The sequence below is a fragment of the Vipera berus genome (genome assembly GCF_964194415.1).
Source record: "Vipera berus genome assembly, chromosome: 2".
NCBI classification, from domain to species: domain Eukaryota; kingdom Metazoa; phylum Chordata; class Lepidosauria; order Squamata; family Viperidae; genus Vipera; species Vipera berus.
In genome coordinates, this window is record NC_138203.1 from 216,208,507 (window position 1) to 216,229,198 (window position 20,692).

The 20,692-nt window shown below is 39.5% G+C and overlaps 1 protein-coding gene across 4 annotated transcripts in view; it reads right to left on the reverse strand.

Annotated features, from left to right (window-relative positions):
* Window positions 1-18,211, reverse strand: part of GFRA3 (GDNF family receptor alpha 3) — a 31,853-nt gene extending 13,642 nt beyond the window's left edge. Inside the window, exons 1-2 of one of the 4 annotated variants that reach the window (XM_081319692.1) lie at window positions 17,938-18,211; window positions 797-1,090 (exon numbers count right to left, since the gene is read on the reverse strand). In XM_081319692.1, coding sequence (XP_081175818.1) covers window positions 797-1,076 — 280 coding nt within the window. In that variant the 5' untranslated portion in view covers window positions 1,077-1,090; window positions 17,938-18,211. Of the gene's footprint in view, window positions 1-796; window positions 1,091-17,885 lie in introns of all 4 variants that reach the window. The other 3 variants (XM_081319693.1, XM_081319690.1, XM_081319691.1) reach the window with 3 other exon arrangements.
* Between the last annotated feature and the right edge of the window lie 2,481 nt (window positions 18,212-20,692).

Below are 20,692 nucleotides of genomic sequence, written 5' to 3' on the forward strand. Positions count from 1 at the left end.
TAGCAAAATCTAAACCAATTTGTTTTTTTTACTGGCTGATGGATGGGAGGATACAGCAGAAGGGAACAACACCCTTGAAAATGGCAAAACAAAATGCCCATTAAGATGTGGGAAAGGGATGGGGGGGTAGTGCTGAATTTAAATCACAATGGGTATAAAAAGGAACAACAGTCTCATATTGACAGAAGATGATCACTTGCTTAAGTAGGCTTCATTCAGTATGCAATAAAGATTCTTAGCTAGCCATGCTGTGTCAAGCATCTAGGTAGTTTCTGCTGAGTTTGAACCAGGGAGTCTGTCAATGGGATTCCAATGTAGATATATACAACAAAAGTTGTCTTTGCTCTCTCCCACAAATAGCCCTGTCTGAGGACTAATCTTAAGAGGGCACTTCCAAATGGGGTCTTTTGAGTCCAGTCCTTCACCCTTTTTTTCTGGTTCCTGGACGACAACAACCTCTTTGTCCTTGCTAAAATGTGCCATTGTATTTCTCATCTTTTAAGGCATAAAACACATTCCTGGATTGCAAGCCTTTCTAATAGATTATAACTTATTATGATGTACAGTGCTCCTTATGGCCCGGAGCGTAAGGGGGTTGGACTTCAGTCTCCAGCTTCTTTATTTAAAAGTCTCAAATGGCAAAGCTGGGAAAGACTGTAATGAGATTTCAGACATTGATGCTGGTTATTTTCCTCTTAGGTCTAAGCATTTGTTTCTACCAGAATGTTGGGGTGTTTTTTTTCCTATTACCTCTAGTGATACAAGAAAATCAATCATCATCAAGTTTCTATCACACCTTGTGTTAAAGTTGAATGAAGAGCCCGGTAGATTTGCAAGCACCGCTCTTCTTTCTTCTGTCCACGTCGGTGACATTTGCAGTGCTGAAAATGGCCATTTCTCATTTTTATTTGTGCCTCTGTGCATCTGTTCTTGGCTTCTTGGTACAGGAAGATGTAACTGTTCTTAGAAAGATGCTGGGAACAGTTTTGCAGGATCTGATAGGTGGCACTGCAGGAAGGCTCAGCTAGACAAAGGTTCTCAGCTGTTACACAGTTATTTGGCTGCTCAAAGGACATAACCTGGAATCCTCCTGTTTGGGAAAAAAAGGAATGCCATCATTTTATATATACTTACTGCAGCCAACTTCTCATCTCATCGTGCTGGTTATCAAAGGAGCCTTCCTAATTTCATGTTCAATTTGGTTTCAAGTAAGTCAAGTTCAGTAATTCCTTCATAAATTATCTAGATTGCGTCAATTAAGAGCATTAAGAACAGCTGAAGAAAGATGTAGACCTACTTCACTTAAAAGCAAGGGATTCTTGGTAATATTAACTTATCATAAATCTCTTACACCAAGTCTTCAAAAACTTTGCAAGGATCAGCTGGTATCTGAACTTGATTACTATATTTTTTTGTGGCACAGAATTTATTTCAACAGGGCAAGAAGAACTGACCATGAAGATATCTTATAAGAGGTAACAGTACTAATGTTGAAATGTACATGACACTAAATAAATTATAACCTTTCTGGATTATGCTGGCAGGATTGCAAGCATACTGCTACATTTAGATGATCAACTCCAATAAGTAACAAGTTTTTGAAGAAATTGTGGAAAATACCCAATCATCTTTTACAATGAATCTTATTATTTATTTCATATTTCCTGAGGAATATAAATGAATTCATTGGTTTAATGTGTTATTAGTGGCTAGATTTGTCGCTATAAAACAGGGATCCCGACTCCCGGTCTATGGATCGGGACCGGGCTGCACAAACAAGTAAAGCCCCATCCGCAAGATGCAGGCAGCACACAATACCACGTACCCTCTGGTCCATGGAAAAACCTCTCTCCATGGAACTGATTCTTGGTGCCCCAAAAATTGGGGACCTCCACTATAAAACACTGAAAAATAGATCCCTGTCAACCCTTACATTCCATGACTCCATAAAATAGAACTTTCATTCAATTAATTATATTAAAAGTATGGGCATTTGTTCTGGTTAAAAATTTAATACAACAGAAGAGTTTTAGAAAAAATTGTTAAAAAAATTCAACTGTGATCAACATTTATTAGCTATGTTAGCAATGCTCTTACCAACTGATTAGCCTAATCTGTACAAACTTCATTTTGCTTAAACATTTTAAATATGGAGTAAAAATGTCTGTATTAAGAAATGCACATACAAACGTGATGTATGATACATTTATTTCATTTTAATTTTGTTTTTATCTCGTTTAATTTTTTTAAAAATTACCTTAATGTTTTGATTTTTTTAATAAATCTTACAAAGTTTTAAAGAAAATATAAAAATTAACACAAATACAGAATGAAAAACAGAAAGAGAAAAAGCAAAAGTACAGAAAGAAAAGATAAAAAGAAGCTTTTGATTTCCTCTGTAGCAAATGTAAGAATTATAAAGTTATTTCTTGCTCTGATTACAAAAAAGCTCATTTACTTCTATTATCCAATTTTTTTCCTAATCATCAAAACCGCAAGCCATAAGTGCATTTTTTCCTGTTTAACGCAAAAAGCATTAAGTCAATCATAAATGTAGATACTGTCTTTTCTCTAATCAAGAAAGACAATTTAGCCATCTTTGCAAATTCCATCATCATCATCACCAACGATCCCTTTCATTGCCCGTAGGGTCAAACCTTTCCACTTTTGAACATACAACAACTTCCTTACAATTGCCATATATGCAAACAAAGTTCCAGGGAGCAGTTTTTATTGCTCAATAAAAAGCAGGCAAACAAGAACCACAACAGAGATACTAAGGGTTCACATATTCATCTTGCAATCAACTTCTCATCCCTGATTTCCAAAGCTTTCACAGTCTCAAGTTCTTTTTTTCTAATTTAGAATTAAAAGGGCCTTGATGTTATCACAATCCACCAACAACGGTAACAATGTTTTTTACCATTTAAAAACATTCTCATAGTTTTTCAGTATAAATTAGGGTTCCCCCCCCTTGTTCATATAATTAGGGCTATAGGCATGAATTTTATTAATGTGTGTATTTTTATTGGGGAGTTCAACGTTCCTATTTTAATTACTGTTCTGTACCCTTTTGAATAAGGATATTTTAGAAAAGCAGCTGCCCAAGTTCTTAAGTGGTAAAAGACAGGATTATTCTTCAGTACTGAATACTGGGTTATGCCCTTAGCAGCATATGGTTGGCATCTATCAATCTGACCTTCTGGTGGTGTTGTTTTTTTAATCCCATTTATATCCCGCCCTTCTCCGAAGACTCAGGGCGGCTTACAAGCTTAGCAGTAGCCTTCATTCTATGTATATGCCTGCTTATTAGGGCTTTCATACACCCCCCCCAAGCGGCATTATTACAAAGTCAGCTTATTGCCCCCAACAATCTGGGTCCTCATTTTACCTACCTCGGAAGGATGGAAGGCTGAGTCAACCTTGAGCCTGGTGGGGCGCGAACCTGCACTAATTGCAGGCAGCTGGTGTTACTTAAGGAGGCATTAGCCCACTGCACCACCAAGGCCATGTTCTGCTCTATAGTCTGATTCTTATGCTTTTCTACATACAACAAAAAGATGTTCCACGGTATTGTATTATATTTGAACTATTACAATTACCATGAATAGATTAATTTATTTTAACCTGACTGTTGGCAGATGGAGATGAAATATGTTAACTTTGCTCTGTTCCTCTCTCCTTCTTCTGCATGGGTCACAGGTGTAGCAAGACTTTGATCTAGCATCGTAGCATTAGATTCCTTGTTATAATTCAGTACAGGAAGATTGCTCAGTTATTACTCATATTTGCAACTAGAAACTTTAGAAGTAATCCTGAATAGAGGCTACCACACAGAGCTTACGCTATCACTAAGATCTTGTCCAAAATAAGACATACTTCATTCACATAAGAAGAGCACCGCTTTTTAATTTTGCATATGTGCAAAACTATCAATTGCAATCCCCCTTTCTCTTTGATTTTGTAAAGAGAGTTTGTTAAAAGATTAAATTTATGATTAAGATTAGGATTTAGGAGTGCAAAGATGCTTTATTGTATTGTTTAAGGAATTCTGCTCTACTAACCTGATTCAAAAGAAATACTTCAATCAAAGGCAGATTTCAAGTCAAAAAAGAGAAAGTCACATGGTATTTCAGTGATTAATTTCCTTTTTAATTTGCACCAAACTGACATCATCTTCATTTCAGTGGAAGGAAATTGCTTTGTTTTCAAACAAAGCTAATAAAAAATAGTCCAAGTTTTATATTCTTTGTTGGGAGTCTTATACAGGTAATTCCGGAGTTATGAGCGTTCACTTAATGCTCGTTCAAAGTTACACCCCCTAGTGCTTACAAGTTCCAAAATTATGAATGTTGCCACACCACGGCAGTTGTTCACCCTTATGAGCGACCGCAGTGGCACTGCAACATTCACCCAGGTTATTCCCTCCCTCCCCACTCCTGCCCGGGTCTCCCTAGGCACCAGGCCTTCAATACTCATCTTGCGAAGATCAAGATCCTTCACTTTCGGCTTCCGGTTCACGCGTGCAGCGCTTCCGGACGTGCAGGGACAGTCTGCTTCCTGCCGTCTGTTTCTTTCTCCTTTGGAGGACCCTGAAAAGGGTCAAAAATCGCCCTGGAGGGGCGATTACCAAGAGGAGGACTTCCCTGCGATCGCAGAAGGGTGGCAGCCCTCTGCTAGAATCCAGGATCATCTCCTTTGGCCCGAAGAAGAGACTGGCCATAAAGATGGCTGATCACTAAGCCGCTCCCTGCCGAAAGCCAAAAGTACTACCTAGCACTAAGAAGCGATCTGGAGGACCTGGGTGAGCTTTTACCTTTCCTTTTTCCTTAATCATCTTCCTGTGGGACTTTCTAGAAAATCTCCTTCCCCTTGTTTTGAGAAAACGGCGAATATCTACTTTGGGAACAAATCTTAAAGCCTAAAAGTTACAAAAGAAATTCAATTAATTCAGCAAAGAATTTAAGCAATTTCATCTGTATCTACTAAAAAGCTTCTATTTGTTACTGGGGATTCACTATCCCATTTTCTCTCTAAACTGTGAATTAAAGAAAAAATTTGGACTAATTTTACAAAAGTTCTATATTAATTTGGAAAAAGAAAAAGAAAAGAAAAAAACCTCTTACATTGCATGTTATATGTTATTGATGACATCTTGTGGCGTGACCTGGTACAGCAAGTAAATTTCCTTTTTCTGTTGTGAGAGCTGACTGAATAACAAAGCTATCCTTGAAGATAAGTGTGGGAACACCTGGCACTGATTACAACTCTTCAGGAGGTGGAAAATCTTTTGACTATTATTAAAACAGCCTCCATGGAAGATTTAACTGCAAACAACAATGAAATGGATGAATACATCCCACCACTTGATTATAAACTGCTACTGGACATGATCTTGGCAATGACAGAACAAATTAAAGCCAAACTGCAAGAAAAATTTGACAACATAAAGTCACCAAATCAAACTCTGAATTTAAATGAGGAAAAGATAACCCAAAACCAAATAGAAGTGGAAACTAACATCAAAATAAGAGATTTTAAAGAACAAAAACAACCTACTGAAAACCTTAAAGTCCAAACTTTAATGGTAACTACAAAACTTACAAGCCAAAAAACAACAGCACCTGAACAAAGCAACATCAAGAGTGAAGACACTAAAGGCCTCCAAATATACTATATTGAGAATTCAATTAATCAAATGACAACCATAATACCAGCTACTACTTTTTACCTAACACAGACAGTATTGGAAGTTCAAAAAGACTTGACTGATTTAATGACAACTATATTATATCAACCACCAAAAACCGAACTATCAAAGCAAAAATACAATGGTTACAAAGGGGACATCTTCCTTGCAAAACTGACATTTGGATACGCTCCCTGGATTCAAATAAGGGGTATAGGAAGAAAGGAAGATACATTTGAGAATTTAAAGATACCAAGAGCGAAACATGATTGGCACAAAAGGAAACCAAGAGTCAGATTTAAAAAACTGAACTTGTTTCTCTTTTGGGATTCCTAAAGATAGACTATAAAAATATCTTTCTATGGATCAAGGGGAATCTCAAAAAAAAAAATCACTGATTTTACATTTAGCTTTTAGATCTGTAAAGGAAATATAACTCCGAATCATATTATAGAATTTGGAATGACATATCAAAAGATAGTATGTTAATAATTGATGTACGGTTAAGATGATTTATAGAATATTCAGTGGCTATTTTTGAACTATAGTATAGAATCTAGAATTTTAAGATGAAAACTAGAGTTTAATGGTAAAACATAAGAATGTTTTGTAATGACCAATATACGTTTTGTAGGCAAAAGAACTATTCTTTATTGAAAATAGGGAATTGTGGGTTACTCAAAATTAAGCTTTCTATTGGCTATTCTAGAATATCCTATTGCAATTACATAAAATTTAAAAACAGGATATTGATATGTATTAATGGAAATATATCTTGAATTTTATTATTGACTGGGCTATAACTAGAAATATACTAACTTGTTTATTTTGACTATGTAATCACTAAGGGAATTAGAGAGGGCATCTCTGTTGATGTAACCTGAACTATTTACAACTGGCTATTTTTTATTTTAACTACCCAACCACCATATTGTTCCTTCACTTTCTTGGCTGGTCCAGGCCTTTAGTGCGTTCGCAGAGAAGAGAGGTCTAAAGTAACGCAAGATTGTGTGAGATCAGTGGGGTGAGATCTTACGCTACTGATCTCATGGTACTTTAGGCCTCTGTTCTCTGCAACAGAGAATGGAACTGAAGCTGGTGAACGCTTCCACGTGCCTCCAGAGGCTGGACTGGGGTGTTGGAGGCCTTTTCCAGGCTGCTGCTGCCTAGATCTGAGGCCGGAGGATGCTTCTGTGCCCCTCCTGTGGCCTGATCCGGGCTCCTGAGGTCTTTTCCAGGCTGCTAGCTCCTGGATCTGTGGCATTCATGCGGCCCATTTCCGGGGGCAGCAGCCTGGAAAAAGCCTCCGGAGCCCGGATCGGGCCCCGAGGGGGGGGCACGGAAGCGGCCTCAGATCTGGGCGGCAGTGGTCTGGAAAAGCCCTCTGGAGCCCAGATTGGGCCACAAGAACGCCACAGAAACATCCCCTGGTCTCAGATCCAGGCGGTAGCAGGAACCGCGGCAGAGACAGATCTTTTTCAGGTGAGTCTGGCGCGGCAGGAAGAAGCATGAGGTATCTTAATGGGTCGGGGAGGCCTTGGGGGCCTGTTCTATCACTAGGCCACGGGTCGGCAACCCGCGGCTCCGGAGCCGCATGCGGCTCTTTGAGCCGTCTCCTGCGGCTCCCAGCCGCCCGGTGCGCGCGCACCTCTTCGAACGGGCAGTGGTGCGCGTGCACCTCTCCAAACCTTTGGAGAGGTGCGCGCGTACCTCCGCGCGAACGGGCAGCGGCGCTGCTCTTTGAGGAAGCTGCCGCAGCCCGTCTGCAAAGCTGCCGAAAGCGGCAGCTTTGCAGACGGGCCGTCGCCGTCGGGCAACCGGGAACCGGTTCCATCTCACTTTTTAAAAAATGGCAACTGTGTGCGTCCGCGCATGCGCGTGCATGGACACACGCACGCGGCTCCCACTTTTTTTAATTTGTGATGGAACCGGTTCCCAGTGGCTCTTTCCCTTTTTTAGGTTGCCGACCCCTGCACTAGGCCCTCCATGGCCTTCTCCACCGAGATACCTCATGTTCACTTAAAGAGCTGCATGCATCTTAATGAGCAAGGGAATGATCTCATTCGAGGTACGAGATTCACTCTACGAGTTTTCGAGTTACAAGTGGAATGGGCAGGCTCATTACACTCGTAACTTGAGGACTACCTGTAACTGGATTTCAAACACCATAATTTACCTGTTGTGTTTAGGTAATCCACCTTTTTAACCAAGTAGAACTCCTGAGCCAGAAACCTCTAAACTTCCTCTTTTTCCCCTCTATCTTCCCAAAGAGCAAGTCAAGAAAATACAATGACTGAGACTTCCGGTGGCTGCGCGGCGCCGGAGACAGCCTTCCTGGGCTGCCCGCGGCTCAGCTGAGTGATTTTCGCCCGAAACAGCGCCGATCAGCTGTTCGGGCGAATTTGAAGCCCCCTCCTCGGGAGAAGAGGAGGGGGTGAGGCCCCAGGTAGGGGTCGAGTTCTCCGGGGCCGCCTGAGCTTGCAGCTTGGGCGGCCGAAGGATCGAACTCCCCCGTAGCCTGGGTTGCTCCCAGCTGGCCAGCGCCTCTGCTCCTGATTTCATGGAGCAGAGCCAGGCGTCTGCGACCACCCCTGCCTGAAGGAAGGACTATGGAATAAAAAGAGCAGGCAGAGCGGTACAAGAGGAAAAGGTGAAGAGGATTATTTTATTCTACTCTCGAGCTTGATGGACTTTTTAAACTTAAAGTGAAAGTGCGTCACAATTGAAAGTAAAAGATGGCGGCTAAACCTCCTCCTAAAACTCTTCGGAGTGCTGGAACTTCTCCGGTGCAACAATCATCATTGCAGGCATTGCATCCTCCTGATGTATTGACATCGAAGGATTTACAAGATGCTCTTGGAAAACATACCCAGGTAATTTTGGAATCAATGAGTGATAAATTTGCACAGATGGAGGAGAAATTGAAGAAGTTGGAGGAGAGAATGGAGGAGAGGATGGAACAGAAGTTCAGTGTGATGAAGGTAGACATTTTGTCTTCAGTGTATAAAGTGGCTGAATGTGTGGAAGAATTGGATGAAAAAGTGGAAGATTTGAATCAAAAGAGTGCCATATTAGAAGCAAAAGTATTGGAGAATGAAGATTTAAGAGACAAAATGGATAGGGAATTGAGTCTTGCTCAATATTTCCAGATGCAGTTTGCCATTAGAATCAGAGGTTTAAAGGAGAATATTAAGGAAGATCTAAAGCAGCTGGTTTCTGAGGCTCTTGAAGTGGTATTGAATCAGCCAGCATCTGAGATAAAAGGAGGCATGGATAAAGTGTTTCGTGTGAACTCATGGATTGCTAGACAGAGAAAGTTGCCTAGAGATGTGGTGGTCTATTTTGCAAAAAGGGAAATTAGAGATGAAGTTATACAAGCTGCCTATGATACTAAAGTCGTGATTGCTGATCAAGAAGTTCTGGTTCTAAAAGAAATTCCTCCAAAGATTTTAAGGAGAAGGAAGGATTTTACATTTCTTGTGCAAGAGCTCAAGCAACGAGATATAAGGTTTAGATGGGAGATCCCAGCTGGGTTGATGGTGATGCATGAAGGTAAAAGGTGCCGTCTGGTTACTGTGATGCAAGCGCGTGATTTTTACAATAATGTTTTAAAAGCAACCCCATTAACACTTCTGGAAGCTGCAAAGGGATCTGGAGAAGGAGAACATCAAGAGGCTGAAGATGGACAGGCAGAGGAGAAGGGTGCTGGAGGAGATCAAGTTATAACACCTTTGGATGATCCCAGAGAACAGAGGGTGACGCGTGCTGCTTTAAAACGATCAAAAAAGATAAAAGAACAAGATCAGCAGAAGTCTATGGAACTTTCACAACGTACTTACAGCCAAGTAGCGGGAGGTGGGAAAAGATTTGGGTGAGGAATGTAAAATTTACACAAGTTTGAAATCCAAGAGAGAATTTTTACAAAATGCTTTATAGATGGTATTTAGATTTTAAAAAGCTAAGTATGTATCTGAATTATTAGCCTAAATGTTGGAGGTGCGGTGATGAAGAAGCAATATATTTTCATATATGGTGGACTTGTAAAAAGGTTAAGGCTTTTTGGATAAAAGTCTGGTGGAACATACTAAGTTGATGTTGAAATTTAACTACGGCAGCAAGACTTTTGATAGGTTAGTACTGGAAAGAGGAACTGCCGACCATAGAAGATTGGACTTTAAAGGTTCCCGACCTGGTTGAAATGGCGAAGATTTCGGCCTATTTGAAAGATTACTTGCAAGAACGCTATATTATGGAAGGGAGAAAATGGCTTGAGTTTATCCAGAATAAGTATAGGGTTAAGAAGTCTCATATTTGAATAAGTCTTTTTTCTTTGTTTCTTTTTCTATATTTGTTTTTTTTAAAATATATTTAATATTATTAAGGTTTGTTTTATCCTATATAAGCTAGAGAGTGATAGATTTTAGAGTTTATGGTTGTTAGTATATGGTTGTTTATGATTGTTTTTTTTATATATACCTTGTATTTAGCTCTGGGAAGTCGGGGGGGAGGGGGGGAGGGGGGAGAGGAAGGGGGGGAGGGAGAAGGGAGGGGGAGGGGGGATTTTTTAAGGGAAAAATTGTATGTTAAAACTTTTCAATAAAAAAAAAGAAAATACAATGACTATGTGGAGGAGGCCATCTATGAACATGATTCCTACACAGCGTGAAATGGTAGTCCATACTCTATTCCTAGTGATATTAAAATCATAGCTGCCTCTTGATAGCTGCCTCTTGCTTCAGTGAATGCAGCCTGAGACCTGGGCTGGTCAGATACATTGAAATTCTCAAGGGATAAAAAGCACAAACAGACAGGATGGGCAGAAGGAGGTGTACAGAAGAGTACAATGGCATGCTCATTCCTTTGAAAAACCTTTATTTTGTGATTCAAAAACTGGCTTTCATTGTCAACCAGGCCCTTTCTAAATAGTTCAAGGGAATTAGCAAGACATTTTTTAAAAAAATAGCGACATTCTTTTGGGATGCATCTCTCTAAAGTAGGGGTGTCAAACTGCCGGCCTGCGAGCCAGATGTGTCACTAGGAAACCGCGCCCACCCCATTGCCAGCAACAGGGAACTTCCGATACGTTGTGCGATGTCACGTGACGTCACGAGTTTCATGTCTGCTCTAAAGTAAAAGTCTCACCAACCCCATGCCCTTTAAAGCATGATTGTACATGTATGAATAAGCATATGTGTTGTTCTCTCTTTTAAAGAGAGAGGTCACTCTTCCTATTTTTTCCAACAACTCTGTTTGGCAGCCTGGGCTGAGAAAGATTAGCTGGCCCAAAGTAATCCAGTGGGTTTCCATGGCTGGAGGTCAACCTAGAACTGCTCTAATTTCTTTTTTTGTTTGACTCCCTCAAGTTTTATGAGATTTCTTTTGAGAAGTGGGAACAGTTCTAACAGGTCTTCAAGTCTATCTGTATATTAAAAACAGTGGTATTACAGGAATGTTTTGACTGGCAGAGAGCTTTCATACAATCTAATAACACTGAAATATCGGGATGGCAGCATTTATTGGGGTTGAAAAAAGAGATAGCAAAATCTATGCTGGTTTACTTTTTTTCTAGCTACAAAACTATATTTGAGTTTTGGAAAGGAACCCATAGTCTCTAAAATTCCTTTCTGTCCCAACACCCCCTCTTGAGTCCCTTTTCCCCAAACTTATTTCAATTTCCAAAAAATTTTCATTAGGTGCCATTAAGTTAGTATCAACTTTTAAAGACCACATAAAAAGTGCTTTTCTAGAATGATCTGTCCCCATCTTGGCCTTTCAAGTTTTCCAACAGTATACCCATCTATATACTACTAAAATTCTCAATTCTCAGTTCTCAGCTGGTGCATCGTAGAGCAAAACCTTTTCAACCAAGGTATTTCCTTAATTATAGAATGCATCCAAAATTCAGGGCCAGGGACTCCCATGGACTTGAGATTTGCTAAATTTTATAAAACATTTTATGACATAAAAATTATCACAAATCATGTTAGATGAATAAAAAATATTATAAATCATTTCCTCTGGTCAACTCCTGATGTTTGACAGTTCAGTATGGGTTACTTTCAAGGCAGCTACATCTCTGAATTCCTCTGAATTTTTAGAATACATTAGAAACTTTGCCACTGCTGAAGGCATTGAGGAATCTGGTAAAGAAATATCTCTGAAGTGAGGATCCCACGGGTCACAGGTGGTCTAGTTCAGACATGTCAAACACAAGGCCCAGGGGCCGGATCCGGCCCGCAAAGTGGTTTCATGTGGCCCGCGAAGCTATCCTGGAAACAGTGAGGGAACGGCCCCCACTGCCTTGGCCCTGGCCCAGAGACCCTCCTTCTGCCAGAGACCCTCAGATCTGTCCCACTTTTGCCCAGGCCCATATAGGCACCCTTGATGCGAACGTTGTAGAGCTGGCCATGCGCACCCAGTAGGCCATACGCACTCTAGCCACGCCCACCCAGTAGGCCCCACCCACCCTGGCCACACCCACCCGGCCCCTTGAGGGCAACTACAACGCTGATGTGGCCCTCAATGAAATTGAGTTTGACATTGGTACTGTAATTAAGTCCATCCATCTTGCTGTTTGTTGTTTTCTTCTTCTCTCTTTCCACCTTTACCAGCTTTACATATTTCTTCAGAGTGTTAGGTATTTGTGTAGTGTCCAAAATGTGGCAGAGTTCTTCTGCCACAAGAACTCTGAATTGATTTATTCTATTATTCATCTTTTAGACTAGCACTGATGATGCTACCTAGTTTTGGGTAATGAAATGTCTGCAAGAAAACAACCAGATCAGAAAGCATCAAAACCCCCTGATTTCAACACTGAGCTACAAATATTCTTTTATTGGATTCATCTTTTTGTTTGTCTTAGGCAAGCTGTGGTTCTCTCAAGAATTGTCTCCAGTAATAAAATACAAAAATATCAATATTCTTTGCATTCTTTGTTTCTTCAAATTCTAAGTTTTGTTTTCATAGAGCATATACTGACTTATTTTTTTTTATTTTTCTTTGCTTTCTCAAATATCCAGCTATCATCAACCTTTTGAGCACAAGGGACCAGTTCTGTGGAGAGGTTTTTCCTTGGACCAGAGGGGGTGTGATTTCGTGTGCTGCCTGCATCCAGTGAATGGGGCTTCAACTTGTTTGCGCAGCCCAGTTGCTGATTTTCCGCGGCCCAGTGCCGCTCCATGGACCTTGGATGCAGGCATCTCTACTGTTTTAAATTTTATTATACTCCCTCTGTTTTTGTTTGATCTTCTCAGAATCTGTTTCTATCTGCCTACCGGCATCCTTTAACATTTCATACTTTAGAAAGTTGGCATCTCCTATGCTTAGAAATCTTTTGAAAGACTTTCCTTGTTTTCCCCTCTCTATGTCAATATATTTAGCAATGTTGTACTACTGCTCTTTGTCTCTTCAAACAGCCGTCTCAAATTCCTTACACAAGTCCCTTCCTGGGACTTTTGTCTTTCTTGGATTGGCTTCTTCTGTCTTATTAGCAATGTCCACTGTTTAATCTAACATCAATCTAACATTGCTTTCTTGTGTTTCTTCGTCTTTGTCTCTTTTCATATTCAACTTTAACAACTTCTTTGATTTCATCCCACAGTTCTTCTAGTGTCCTATATATAACTTTCAGGTTTTGAATTAATTCCTGAAGTTGCCCTTGAAAACAGTGGATATATGCTCAAAATCGTATGGAAATGACCACTGCATAGAAACTGATTGGCTTTATTCTTCTGCTCTAGCTTAACTTGGAACTTGCATGTGAGGAGTTCATGATCTATTCCTGTTTCTCAAATATACCTATAGCACTGCTTCTCAAACTACATACTGGAGTTCATATTCCCAGGCAGATTTAAGTAAGAGACTTTAAATGCCATTCAAACCTCTCTATAAGATTGATTCAATAAAAAAGCCTCTTACTTCTGTTTGTATTTTGTATTATTACTTTCTATTTTTATCTCATGTAACCTACATGCTATAGTTTATTTTATACTTTAGATTTTGATTCCTACTCTACCCAACTGAACTCAATTTAATAATTATAATACAATATTTTGTAATGTTGGAATTCCCAAAAGAGATCACTTGAATATCTTGATTCTATATGCTGTACATATACAAAGGAAAATTAATGATAATTTGAAGAGATTGGAACATCTGTAGAAACTGAATTAATGTATTAAAAGATACTTCTGCAATTGTTTAAAGATACATTAAGATACTTTGGAAATAATCTTGGATTTGTCAGTCACTGAGAACATATCTGATAACAATGGACAGTGTATTTTTTAGCAGAGACTTTCTTCATTGAGCAATGATACCTCCAACCTATTTCATCAGCCTTTATACCTCTAATTTACCACATGCCATGAGTCTGGTCTCACTAACAACAACAAATAACATAAAAAGTAACAAACACTTCAGAGAAATGACAAAGTTTATAAGGAGAGAATGATTGTTTTTGTAAATGCAAATAGATAAATAGATATCACTTTAGTGAGAAGATAGCCTCCACATTTAGTCATGCCAACACATAACTAAACACATAACTATGGAAATGTCTTCAGACAACCCTGGTTCGCTGAGCTAAGAAACTGAGCAACCGCCCCCTAGAGTCTGACACAACTGGACAAGGGAAAACTTCACCTTTTTAACTGTTTCTCACTATATGTTTATATATTTATATATCTATATCTATATATCTATATCTATATCTATCTATATATACACATACACACATATATACATATATACATACACACACAAACACACACATACACACACACACACACACACACACACACACACAATTATATCATTTTAATGCTCTGCCAGAAGCAGCTAGAAAAGCCATAACTGTGATTTCTTCCAGAGTTCAGTACAGAAAAAATGTTAGCAGACGTAATGTTAGATCAAACTGTTTTGTACATAAATATTAGGTTCAGACTGCATGGTATAGCCACATATTATTTTTGGGCTTTGACTTAGTATGATGTGAGAACCTAGCCACAGTCAGTGGCAGAATGCAGGGATAAGGCTACAATGCATTTTGCCATTAATTCTTTTTTTAAAATTACTATTACAATGCAATGTATTCATCTTAATGGTTATACAGTATAAAGGCCTGGAGACTAAAACATATGAAGAACGGCTACAGGTCTTGGGTTTGGTTAGTCTAAAGAAAAGAAATAGGGGAGACTTGATAGCAGAATTCCAGTACCTGAGGGGCTGCCACAAGGAAGAGGGGGGTCACGTTATTCACCAAAGCACCAGAGAGAAGGACAAGAAACAATGTTTGGAAACTGAACAAAGAGAGAAGCAACCTGGAATTAAGAAGAAATTTCCTGACAGTGTGGACAATTAACCAGTGGAACAGCTTGCCTCCAGGAATCGTGGGCGCTCCATCACTGGAGATTTTTAAGAGAAGGCTGGACAGTCACTTGTCTGAGATAGTATAGGTTCTCCTGCTTGAGCAGGGGGCTGGACTAGAAGACCTCCAAGGTCCCTTCCAGTTCTATTCTATTCTATTCTATTCTATTCTATTCTATTCTATTCTATTCTATTCTATTCTATTCTATTCTATTCTATTCTATTCTATTCTATTCCTCCATGAACAGAGACAGCCTTCTCATATTCTGCCTCATATCCTACTTGTTCTCAGCCAGTTAGGAAACAGGAAAGAATTCCAGATATGTAGTTCTTCATCAAGAGCTGAAGAACTATGTATTCTTCACCTCAAGTAGTTAAAGCATCTGGGTTAGAGCATTCCAGCAATGTTGGGACAATGAAATTCAGATTCCCATTTAGCCAAGATGACCTGAGGCTGGTCATTCATTGGTTCACACCTTTTCCTAAGTCGTTATCTAATTGGTCTGTTTCAGACATAATACAATATGTAAATTCAATCACTACGGGCTTAATAAGTAACATCCTTCTTGTAGCTTATTCATGAACTATGTTTAAATAAATAAGGAGTGACTATGACGGGCTGCCTCACAAAATTGTTGTGAAGGTAAAAGGCAGTTGAGAAAATTATGTATAGCATCTTTTGCTTCAGCAGGAAGATGGAATATACCGTAAATGCAATTAACAACAACCTTTCTTATAAAGCTGTATCTCCAATTCTGAATTTAGCATTTGAGAGGAAAAGGCTAGAGAAGAATGGAAAAAGTTTGCTTCTTGGAACCAAGTTGCAAATGCCCCAATTTGGATATAATCAACTTATCTTTTGCATTTTGTCAAATATAGAAACCTTACAAATCTTGTTCAGGATATCTGAATTCATAGTGTGATTTATTTCCCTGAGTTATTAGTAACTTAAATAGATAGGTTATTTTTAAATTGGCCAGTCTCTCCTTCCTAATATGAATTAAGTTATCTAAGAACTGTCTCTATTAGATTAGATGAAAGAATCTTCTCAAATGAAAACCTAAGATGAGAAATCCCTGGGTTTTGGGCACTGTTGAATTGCAACTCCTCAAAGTCAACATCAGAATACTGGATGCCAGCAGTTCAACATCTGGTAGTCAAAGGTTCTCAATTAGTGCTCTAGGGAGATATTTTTTTTATTCAGAGCAGATCAGAAAAAAAAACGGCCCTGACCAGCATGATATCACAGGAAATCTTTTAAAATTGTATGGTTGCTGTTGAAGATTACATGCAAAATGTAAATAAAAAGCAAAAATATAAGCCTCGTGAATGAAAACCCATCGACTCAATTTTTTCTATTCTGGAAATACCACTATCTAATTTAACATTACTTAGGACAAAGCGCTTTTACAACGTGCTGGTAAACAGCTCTTTGGCTGGAAAAAAAAATGTTGCTCTTTCCTAGCCTTCAAAAATCCCGGCAGGCACCTGCCTAAATTTTATGCACGGAACAGCTCAGCTTGCCCTCAAGAACCAAAACAATTGTGACTAGAGTATTTTCCATTTCCACAACCTCTCCCTGCTCAATCAGCGCGTCCAACACCTCCTTTTCCCGCAACAGCACCCATCCATAAGGTCAACCAGGGACCCGAAGACACCCCCCAAGTGAGCAGCAAATCGTAGAAGCTCAGTGAGCTCTCCACCTCCTCGCCCGCAAATCTGAATTACATTACAGAGCGCGCGCACAGACCAGATATCTAGACGAGCCTCTAAAAGAGACGCCTGATCCTCAGAACGCTCGGCGGCAATCAGCCTCCAAGAGGGAAAGCATCTTAACAACCAACAAGTTGTACCCAGAGATTGCAACAAAAGCCCCCTCATTGCAATGGGAGTGAGAAAGCCAAGAAAGCATATATATATATATATATATATATATATATATATATATATATATATATATATATATATATATATATATATATATATATATATATATATATATATATATATATATATATATATATATATATATATATATATATATATATATATATGTGCAAATTATTCAAATTGCTAATAAAGAATTTTGGGAGGCTGAGATGGCCATCTCAGCCTCCCAAAATTCTTTATTAGCAATTTGAATAATTTGCACAAATAATGAGCTGTCATAGTTGACTATATCCTGTGGATAAGCCTTGAGACAGGCCAAAGCAGGAATGAAAGAGTTAATTAGCAAGGTGCTTTCAAAAAGCCTTGACAAGTACTTAACATATGTATATATATGTGTGTGTATATATATATATATATATATATATATATATATATATATATATATATATATATATATATATGTATGTATGTATGTATGTATGTATGTATGTATGTATGTATGTATGTATGTGTGTGTGTGTGTATGTATGTATATGTATGTATATGCATATGTATATGCATATATGTATACACATACATACACATACATACATATATATACACACACACACACACACACACACACACACACACACACACACACACACACACACACACATATATATATATATATATATATATATATATATATATATATATATATATATATATATATATATATATATATATATATATATATATATATATATATATATATATATATATAATCACACAATTAAATCGTGGCCCTATAAGGAGAGGAAGATTAAAGGAAGCTTTGGGGAGTAAAAGCAGAATTCCCCGGCTTTATGCGACGTCGACAGCAGCGCAGCCCCTTTAGCCCCCAGGAATTAGTAAAACCTCCCTCCCTCCTTCAATAGGGAAGGGTCTTCTGACTAACCGTGCGTGAACGGGACGAGGGAAGGCAATCCCGCAACCCCAAATTTACCGACTTGGGAAAGCAGCAGACCCAGCAGCAGGGGAAGCCCCATGGCGAAGGGAAGCAAAAGAGACGTCGCGACTCGCGCGGGTTGGCGTTCCGCTCCCGAATGGTCTCCGAAGAACGGCTGGCGCGTCCTCCTGATTCGGCGAAGCCCGGCCAGCCCAGCCGCCTCTTTTCGTCCCGCCTTCGCGGGGGGACTCTCCTCTCCTCCTCAGGGCTAGGTGTCGGCGCCGAGTCCGAACTGGAACTCGCCGCCAGAGCGCACGAGGCAGGCTCGCGCCAGCAAGCAGCGCCCTGAAGGAGCGCGCGAGCAACCGAGGCGGCAGACAAGCTGGCGGTGGGGAAAGAAGGGGGGGGTGCAACCTCGCGCGTAGCTTCTTGTGCGGGCAACTGCAAGTTCCCTGGATATCTTTGCAGTCGGGGAGGGCGGTTGGGGCTTTCATAAGCCAGGACGTCGCCCCAATAGGAGCGCGCCTATCGCGCTTAAGCGGCGCTATCAAACCTCGAAGGAACCGACTGGGCTGTGCCAGAACACCGCCCGGCCCGAGAAAACGGGCGGGACGCAGAGGTCTCCCGCCACACTCGAGGCAGCCCTCCTCCGCCCGCCCCGCCACACCTTTACTGCGCTCCGAAGGCTGCGACCAATACTTGGAATTAAAATCAAAATCGATGGAACAATCAAGCCTTCGTCGCAGCCAGTTGTTCTTCGCTTCGCCGTCTGGCACTTAAATTCGACAGCAGGTGGATGGAGTAGAGAAATCTAGCTCTGTTTGTCTCCGTCTTTCCCAGCCCGAGGTGTCCAAACACTGGGATACAGTTCCCATGTTTTTATGCGTTGCCCAGCCTGAGAATTGTAATCTAACCTTATACTGGGAACCCAGGTTGAGAATACGCGATCGGCTTGTGGAGTTAGAAGGAGGACAGCCCCACACTGGGCACCTTGAATTGTTTTAGGATCATGTTAGATGCTGCCTTGATAAAAAAAGAAACCCAAAGACGTTGACCAGCAATGTCAAGGAACTATTTGCAAATAATAGAGTTTTATTCTGTTCTGGGAGTATTCTTGCCATTACAAATTTAGGATATCTGATGAATTTCAGCTTGCATTTAGATTAGAATATGTTAAGTCTTTCCAAAGGTTTGTCTGATAGGTAATCATAAAATAAAACTGATTAGGAATAAAATATATTTCAGAATGAAGAACACCGAATCACAGAGTATCTGCATATTTGTCTTTATAACAGCAATGAAACCAAATACAGAATAAAGGGGAATATCTCGATTATATTAAAAATAGATGCACTTAATTTTAAAAATGCTTCTTTTCCAAATTCCATTATCAATTTTAACTTGAAAATCCATAAGCACTGGGTTTCTATAACAAACAAATAAAATTATGCTCAACATACTTTAGTCATGTATTCTGTGAATGCAGGCAGATGGGTTAATTCAAGAAATTGATTAGCCATGTATGAATGCAACTGGTGAAGATATTATTTTTATTGTTTGTAAATTAATAACGAGAAAAAACAAAAATAATTGTGATAGTATACGTAGTCCGAAAGAGAAGAATAAAAACAACACAGAGAAAGAGCTTAAACACAAAACTAAAAAAAATGACCCTCAAAATATAATATTTTATTTATTAAATTTTTATGCTGCCCATCTCCCCTACAAAGTGACTCTGGGTGTCTTACAGGTTACCTCATTATAACAATAAATGATTACAAATCTCTATATAAGTGTCTAATGCAGACATGTCAAACTCATGACATCACATGACTGCGCAACGTATCAGAACTTTTTCCCCGTTGCCGGCAATGGGGTGGGCACAGTTTCCTTGTGATGTGTCTGGCCCGCAGGCCAGCAATTTGACACCCCTGGTCTAATGCAAATATTCAAGTTTATATATTTTTCTAATACATTTATATGGCTTATCTTGTCTGAATTTATTTCCTTGTCTATTCATTTGAAAAATATATGACTACCATTTACCAAACATATTTCTCTTGGATGGGAAGAGAAGTCAGTTTGGTATAGAGATAAGGGCACCAGTCCATAAACCAGGAGACTAAGAGTTCTAGTTTCACCTTAGGTACAAAACTATCTGGGTAACCTCTCTCTCAACCCCTAGGAAGGAAGCAATGGCAAACCACTTCCAAAATCTTGCCAATTAAACTGCAGGGACTAGTTCAGGCAGCCTCCAAAAGTTAACACTGACTCAGAGGCACACATGCGTGCGTGCGCACACACACACACACACACACACACGTGTCAGGAAGAAAGGTACTATATTACTCATCTTTCATTTACTCCAAGGGCTTGATTATAAACAATTAAAACTTCAATAATAAAATATATGAATAGATCATATGAGAGGTACAAATACTGAAGTCTCCCTGAATGCTTAATTATGGCTTTAATTTCATTAAGGTCTACTGTGGTTTCTATTTTTCTTTTTACACGTATGTACACCCATATGTACATGTACACAAATACATATATATATATATAAGTCTTTTATTTGAATTTTACTAGTGCAACTTCTGCAACAATCACAACAGAGAAAATTCTTCCCACTTCCTATGTAATTTTTGGATCACAGTATCTTCTTGCGGTTTCAAGAAACAGTTTGGCTTTAATTAAGCACAGATTGAGCACAGAATTTATTGTAAGTCGCAATGAACTGAATGGAACCAAGGCCAGCAATAGACATTTTGGTGCTCTAGGCAAAGTCGCATTCTCCCCCCCTGCCCCCCAAGATT